At 35.5% G+C, this 8,265-nt stretch overlaps 1 protein-coding gene across 2 annotated transcripts; it reads left to right on the forward strand.

Moving 5' to 3' along the window:
- Positions 1-3,084: 3,084 nt before the first annotated feature.
- Positions 3,085-8,265, forward strand: LOC110615678 (RNA-binding protein 38). 2 transcript variants are annotated; one of them, XM_021757681.2, is made up of 8 exons: positions 3,085-4,282; positions 4,474-4,597; positions 4,926-5,055; positions 6,281-6,317; positions 6,432-6,669; positions 7,061-7,171; positions 7,275-7,377; positions 7,826-8,265. In XM_021757681.2, the coding sequence occupies exons 1-6, from the start codon at positions 4,052-4,054 to the stop codon at positions 7,156-7,158; spliced, it is 858 nt and encodes a 285-aa protein (XP_021613373.1). In that variant the 5' UTR covers positions 3,085-4,051; the 3' UTR covers positions 7,159-7,171; positions 7,275-7,377; positions 7,826-8,265. The 2 variants fall into 2 exon arrangements, with proteins under 2 accessions (XP_021613373.1, XP_021613372.1); XM_021757680.2 differs by having other exon boundaries at positions 3,172-4,282; positions 7,278-7,377.

Raw genomic sequence — 8,265 nt, forward strand, 5'->3', positions numbered from 1 at the left:
AATAATAGAGTAAATAAAAAAATAATGTAAACAAAAACACTTTAAATTTTCTTTCTTGTGTTGTTTATTGTTGTGGTGATTTTCTTTAATTTTAGATTTCTGACATTTCTCTAGGAGGGAGTTCTATTAGAGATCTAGTTTTAGGGATGTTCAGCTTTGACTTCTAGAGAGAGAACCAGCTTTTGTGGCTATAGTAATTTGAGATTGCACTAATGTGTCCAATGATCACTGCTCCCATAAACCTTTATTTGAGTGAGCTCTGCAGTTTCTCCTCTCCATACCTATTGTTGTTAATGATCTTCCATCTTGTGTCAAAGTCATCTTTTTTACTTATTGTATAGGTGTTTTTTTTTTTTGTATATTTTCTTTGTGTTTTGATGGTTGTTATTGTTCTTCACTTTGATTTGACCATTTCTCAATCTGGATGTGCTTTGTCATCTACTTGGTGATTGCAATAGTGTGTTGGTGCAGTTGAACTATGGTAGTTGTTGTTTGCTTGATGGTTCAATTTGGGTGTGTTTATTATTGGTTTTCAATTTAATTTTAATTATTTTTGTTTGTTTGTCTTTTTGAGTTGGCAGTTTGATTTGCTTTTGAGTTTTTATTTGCCTCTACTTTTACTTAGTTTTGATTGTGTTTATTTAGCTTTGGACATTTAGTTTTTTATTGTAGTCCTTTCTCTTATATTTATTTTTGTTGTAGTAATTTCTCTTGTATTTGTCTCATAAACCATGAAAATATAATGTTGTTGCATGCTATTTAGTTTTAAATATAAAGTTTAAAAGTTTATTTAGTTAATATTATACGGACCAAACCTCAATGGACACTAATAACATAATAATGATAGATCCCGCTGAGATCGCGACACGTGTACAAGAGAAGTAGAAGGGTTTATGGTACTAAGACTTCGATTTGACCACACTACAGAAAGTTCGTCCTACATAGTGTGCATATTAAACCTCCTGCACCTCTAACCATATTCATAATTACGCTGCAGTAGGACTGGCAAGAAAGACGTGCGTGATGGACAGAGTATGAGCAAAGCGGCTCAATATTTATTAGGCGATTGCCCGCCATTAATGAGTCACCTAACACACCTACCACGGCACATCACCATCTAATCCGAAATGACATTTGTCTAAACGTCCTAACATGGTCAAGGTATAAATACCCTTGGACTAACCAACTTTGAGGATAATTTTTTTTTTAACCATCACTGAATCACAAAACATACAACCTCTCTTCTAAACCTCAATCTCCACGAACCAAAAATCTTTCAGTCCTATTAACTCTTACTGACCAAATCAAAGCCATTAACTTTTCCGTAAATCAAACTCTTGCCTATGTGTTTTCATTCCATTATCTCACCAAATCTCGGGCACATCAGACACAAAAAACTTAATAACTATAAATCAATTACAGTCTTGGAAAATTAACACGGAAAAACTCGATGCCATATCAATTCATCTATACTGTTTGATAACTTGTCGGTGTATGTATCAACACGGTAACTATTTAACCCTCTCATTAATTAATTATGTGTTTAGATGGAATAAAAAAAGTTTTATATAGTAATCAAATATATCAAAACTGAGAAGGTAGATGTGTAAGGTATCTGCGAAAATTATTCTACCTAAACTTGATTCGAATCTGTTTAATTTTATCAATATCCAAATTCGTCCCAAACCCTATTAAAAATTATTATATACCACTAGAATTTGTTCTAAATTTTATTATTACTATATGAATAAAATCTAAATCCATTTAATTTTATATATTTTAATTAATAATTTATATAAAAAAATTTTCCATTAATATTTTCATTTAAAAAATAATATAAAATTTAAACGAATATTAATTTTTAAATTATAATCCGTCTCAAATCCAATTATAACTATCTAAACCCGTTCTACTTACAAAATTGATACTTAGAAAAGCAATCTATTTTCATCCTTAACAAAAACGTCTCTAATCATCAATTTGATGAGTTTTAAAAAAGATAAAACTTTTGAAGGTTTTAAAACTTTAAAAAGAACTTTATATTATTTAAAAAACTATACTCCATTTTATGCTTTCATTTTCGATTCTACTTGTTGGTACTTATGAAAGCGAAGGAGTGATGTTGTGTTCAACCATTAAGGAGCTGACATCACTTCTCTCACTCAACAAATCCTTAGGATGCTACTCTATGCTTGCTATCATCCTCCATTCCGCATAGGCAAGAGACAAATATGTAAGGATGATCGCGTAAGAAAAGTATGAGACTCTTTGTCAAATTGAATACGATTTCTAAAGTGTATCAACACAGTATATCTTTGGATGGAGATCTCTTAAGAGACTTCAAAGGTGAATGGATTATGGATCTTATAGGATGTCCTTAATTCTAGGCGCTGAACTCCTCTCAATGTGGGATGATCTATCTCTTGCCAAGCAACACCACTTTTAAAACATTTTGGTAGAATGTGATAATCTCACTACTGTGAACTTATACTAAGAGGCAAATAAGTGAGCATTGATTGGCCACAAATATTACGCGAGCATAAATTTTCTGGATTCTTTCCCTCGTCTGTTGCTAGATAATCTTAGATATAATATTTTTAATACTCGAGTTGTCAGTCTAATTTATCTTGTTTTGTTTTCTTGATTGTTTATTAAAAAAAAATGCTCCAAATAAAAGCTTACTTTAAAAAATTTCACATTGCATTTAAAAAAACTTGTTCTAAATTAAATCTTCCATAATTGGATATATTTAATGGGTGAGATTTTATTTTAGCTTTAAAAAAATCCTGTTAAGGTTGCATTTTAGCTTTAAAAAACCCAGATTTTCCTGTGACAGAATGAGACCTTGGATGATTTTCCTTATTTCTAATCCCCTGTTCACAACAGTAACACGGATAAACAAATCATCCTAATCTGCTGATTAATGCATCAGTCACCAATGACAATGATACCTTTTTTTTTTCAAATAATTTGTAAGGGAAGGAAGGAAAAGGATTCACACATAACAAGGACAAGGGGCTTATCTTCGTGTAACTAAAAATCTTCAGAGCTAAGGCATCAACTTGGAAGTTAGATGATCAAACAGCTGCAGAAGAAGCAGCACTGCAGGCGGCGGCGGCAGCAGAAGAATACATAGATGCAGAAAATTAAATAATATAAAAGGGTAGAAGAGAAGCATAGGTGTAAAGACATTATTGGCCCTCCAAGTGTACTGGTAGAACAAATTAGGGTTAGAGAGAGAGTGAGGACCCACAGAGGCAGCCCTTCCAAGCTGTCTCGCTTTGTTTGAGAAGCCTGGAAGACAAAAGGGTCCAGCTTTTTTCTTCTTTTCACTCACTTGCTCTTCAGTGCAAATCATGACTTCCCCTTCTTCTTGTTTCTCAATAACCTCCTCTCACCTCTCTTCATCATTACCTCTTAGTAGTACAGCGATAACATCAATGGATAAAACCACCCAATTACTGTTAATACAGTTATTACTATTTTAGGATAATCACTGCTCTTAAGATTCTCTTTTCTTGACCAACTTTTTTCCCCATACTAACCCAAGCCCACCTCTCTGCTCTTTCCTTCTATTTTCCATCCAATTCCACCACCGACCTCGCTCATCTCTTGGCCCATCCCACCTCAATTCTAGGGTTTTTTTTTTTTTCCTTTTCTTTCCTCTACTTTTTTTTTTCCCTTTTATTCTGTGATTTGTTTGCGCTCTCGAGTACCCATCACCCTGCTTTTACGATCTTTTATTTCTCTCTGTAAATTAGCATACTTTGTGTTGTGATCCCTCTTAAATCCTATGGATTCTCGGTATATTTCTTTGAATTCTAGGGTTTTTCTAGGGTTTTTCTTTTAAGATGTGGCTTATTGTCTATTGGGTCGACTTTAGTATCACTTAATCCTCTCCAGTTTGATCATTACCTTCTTTTTTATATTGGGAATCTTCTTCTTTTTTAGCTCAGTTGCAGTTTCGGTTTTGAACTAGGTTCTCTTTTCTTGCCTTTTCTTATCCTTTTTTATTTGTTAGGATTTTCCTATTTCGCTTTCATTTCAATTCATGGCTTATCAACCTATTCCGGGTCCTAGCTCGGGGTCGAGTTCGAGTTCAGGGTTTCAATATTTGAATTCTCCTTTTGGAGATACCACTTACACCAAGGTGTTTGTTGGGGGGCTTGCTTGGGAGACTCAGAGCGAGACCATGCGTCGTTATTTTGAGCAGTTTGGAGATATTCTCGAAGCCGTTGTCATCACCGATAAGAATACCGGCCGATCAAAAGGCTATGGTTTTGTGAGTGTTTACTGTTTAATAATTTTCATGTTCAGGGTTCTGTTTTTTTTAGTATTTAGTTATTTGATTGATCCAGATGCCTATTTGATATGTTTGTGTTTGTGCTAGCCAATGCACTCGAATAAGGGGGCCTTAATTAATTGTAATGGCTGACGAATGACTTCTGGTTTGTATTTGTGTGGAGGGTGTAGGTGACTTTCCGGGAACCGGAGGCTGCTAAGAGAGCCTGTGCTGATCCTACTCCAATTATTGATGGTAGACGGGCAAATTGCAATTTGGCTTCACTTGGGCGACCTCGACCGCCGCTGCCTTATGGTATTATCTCGTGTTTATCTTTCCAACTCAACAACCAATCTTATTCTGGGTAATTTCGCTACAGTTTGCTTTTAACTGCTTGCCATATTTATTAGGCAGAACATCTCTTTAGTGCAAGATGTTGAGAATTCTTGACTTCAACATTTGAAGTTCGTAAAAAGCTGATATGGAAAGATTATTACACTTAAGATGCAGATTCCCAAGCTGTAATGCTTAGTTGCTTTACGAACAGTTGAAAAACAGTCGCTATATTTTACCAAGTTGATTTTTCAGTTCTATGGTATTTCCATGTCATCTCTGGTTCTCTTGTTGTTTTATTTGACTACAGGACGTGTGAGACCAGCTATCCCATACATTGCAAGTGTGCAAACCCCCAGGGGAACATATGTTGGAAACTTTGGCTACCAGCAACCTCTTCCTTACAACTACCAACAAGGATTAATGTATCATCCATATGGGTGAGTTTTATGTGAGATGGAAAAAAATATCAGTATTAAATTACGCGTTGCAAGCTGATGCACACTCAATTTGTCTGGTTCTCAAATCCATTTGCATAATTTATACATTAATTTTGTTTCTATGCGTCCCTCAATCTGTGCTTGATGTATTGTGAAGTCGAAGTGATTAAATTGTTTTGTTTTTAGATCATTCCTAGTCACATATCATATCTGTTTGAGTCTATGGCTCTTTATTAATGCTTCATCTCCTTAAATGATAATCCTAATCAGATATTCCACTTGAATATAGGTGGAGTACGATATCAACTCACTTTTCCCCTTTTTAACCTCAAATTTTCACTATATAATTTTCTTGGCTTTATTTTTCTCTATTGGTGTAAAAATAGTATGCTAATGGTCATCTGAATTTTTCGGTCAATTATAGGCTAATGGTCATTTATGTGAGTAGCCTTATCCACCCCGCATGTGTATTTCTTTTGCTAGTGAACCTATGCTGTTACTTGAATTTTTGGTATGCTGATTGAAATTGGTTTCAAAAACCATTCTTTTTAGATGTTGCATTTTGATAAAAGTTCTAACTCTTAGAAATTGCATTGAATAATTATTGTGGACTTCGATAAACATATTCATGTTAATGCTTTTTCTAATGACAGTTTTAACAACAATGCCAAATTGATCCTAGCCTGTGGCCTCATATATGAATTTGATGGGCACATGTCCTTCGCAACTATCTCTGTCTCTCTCCTTCTCTCTATCCCCTTGTGTATTGTTATCATGCATGTTCTGATCACGTCATCAAGCAGCAGTTAGAAGTTTTCAGTTGATCTAGGAATAATTAGTCAGTTCCTCAGAACTCGGGGTTTCATTTTGCCAGAACTTCAGAGATATGACATGGGGTGATTGGTAATTGCAGGAATGCAAAAGTGGTAGTTGCAGAGGATATGTGCCCCAGAGCATTTTTTATTGATCAGGCAAGATCACAATTGTTGTTTAATTAAAAGGAGGTGGAGAAACATTAGATTTAAAATTTTCAGTTTCCCCTATTTGGGCTTATTCCTTGTCTTGATTTATCTTTTAGGCTTCCTTTAGATTGGGTCATTTATAGGATTGATGCTGCATGTGGATCAATGTGAAGTCCTGACTCTTTCAGTGTTATGATTATTAACATATCACAAAATCCTACTGTATTGATCTTTTTAACATGCTGGCGGTTTTATTTATGCAGATATGCAGCATATGGACCTGAATATGTCTACCCACAGGTAAAGGATGAACAAATGGGACTGTCTATTATTGACTTTGTATACAATTATATTGTTGTAAATCTACAATGCTGACTTGGTTCCAATTATTATCTTCTTGAATCCAACTGGTAGGGCGTCTACAACCCTTATGCGAATCAGCAGTACCTTCAGATATATGGCGTACCAGGCAATGTTAATCCAGCAATATATCCTTATGGACAGTTGGGTCAAGCCCTGCCTGGAGGTCATGGTTATACAACAGTCCAGGGGTATGCCATGCCAGGTCATCACATTGTGCAGTTTGGTGGACCTAGTGTTAATCCAATAACAACTTCACCTATGCCCACTATTCAGGCACCATATCCTACAGGTAAGTTTTTCATTGAAAGGTCAACCGAGCATAGGAAGAAATGAAATATGTTCTGGTTTATCTATCTGTTCCAGGGCTGCTTTTGGTATCACAAGTTCACTTCGCAAAATTGCATAGTGAAACATAAAACTAGTTTAGTTGGGGAGAAGGGAAATTGTAAATGTGGATAGATGATTAATAAACAGGATATGAAAGGCAAATGAAGGAGAAAATCTACCTGAAGGAGGGCATAAGTAGATTTTATGTTCTAACGATGGTCAAGGGAGGAAGTAAAAGATGTAAAATTTAGCTTGATCATTTAGGGTTTATGAAAATCTGTTGATGGTCATAATATAAAAATACTTGCCATGCAAATAGGATTTAAGTAGGCAAGTGCACTTTTTTTTTCCAGGTATGGGTACACCTGTTCCAGCACAACCACAGTTTATAGTTCCTGCTCCTTCTCCTCAGTATATGCAGGGCAGCGGTTCTGACCAAACAGCTGGGTGAGGTGTTGATCAAGGTGAGTGGCATTTCTCTACTATTAGGGTCTGATACTAAGTTCCCTAACCTATGTTGTTACCACTGATGTGTTATGGAATGATCAATAAACAACAATTTTTTAGCAGGTATCCTTAAGACTGCAGCAGGACTAAGAGCAGCGGAACTGCTACTTGAGTGGCGGGCTTCGAATCTAGCCTTGCAAACTATTTATCTTGCATTCTAGAGGTAAAAAACTATTTATTCTTATGTCTAATGTTACTGTGCTTAAGATAGTGGCACGAGGGATAAAATATTGGCTTCAACTAATAGAAGAGATTATCTGCTGCTATTTATTTTGAGAATGGTGCATCCAAACACTGTCGCTAAGTTTTACTGCCAAATCAATATAATAGAAATTGTTCATAGGATTTGCTTTCCCCGCTTTGTCATGAAGAAAATTATTTGTTAACTTTCATGGAGGTGAGTACCAACTATACTTGTTTGCGACACAATATAAACACTTCTTCGGGAAGGGATTAGTCAGAGCTTGCAATTTTCTTTCTCTAATGTTGCGGAGCATGAGTTTACATGGTTTTAGGTTTGTATAGGGATAAAAAAAAAGAAAAGAAAGAAAAGAGCATTTTTTTTTATGAAATTAATGAATGATGTTAATATTAGGTTTTATGTTTTGCAGGTCATACATAGTCGTTCTCACCAGAGAAGTCAGATGTCTGTGTCGCTCCAAATGGTGGAGAAGAAACGTGGAAGATGCCGAGACTTCTTCCTTTACCCTAGTGTATTAAAAACCTCGTGTACTACCGGAGCTGAGGATGAGCTCCTGGTAGTAGTGCATTGGATGGGTGCTGGAATGGGTTTCTGGCAGTCATAGGAATAAAAAACAGTGTAAAAAAAAATTTCGAATCAACATATGATTCTTTTGTAGTGTTAGTCCCAGCATTTGGGTGTATAGGTTAGAGCTCTGGTGCCTTCTGTTGGTGTCCTGCATTGTATTTAAAAACATGGTTTTGAGTTTTGTGCATACTAGTGGTAGGGGTGTCTCATTGAACTCTTCAACATCTTTTGTTTATGAAAAAGCCTAACTCAAAGAATGAGGGAAGCTTCAGTTATATTTAA

This window comes from Manihot esculenta, chromosome 5 (assembly GCF_001659605.2).
Source record: "Manihot esculenta cultivar AM560-2 chromosome 5, M.esculenta_v8, whole genome shotgun sequence".
NCBI lineage: Eukaryota > Viridiplantae > Streptophyta > Magnoliopsida > Malpighiales > Euphorbiaceae > Manihot > Manihot esculenta.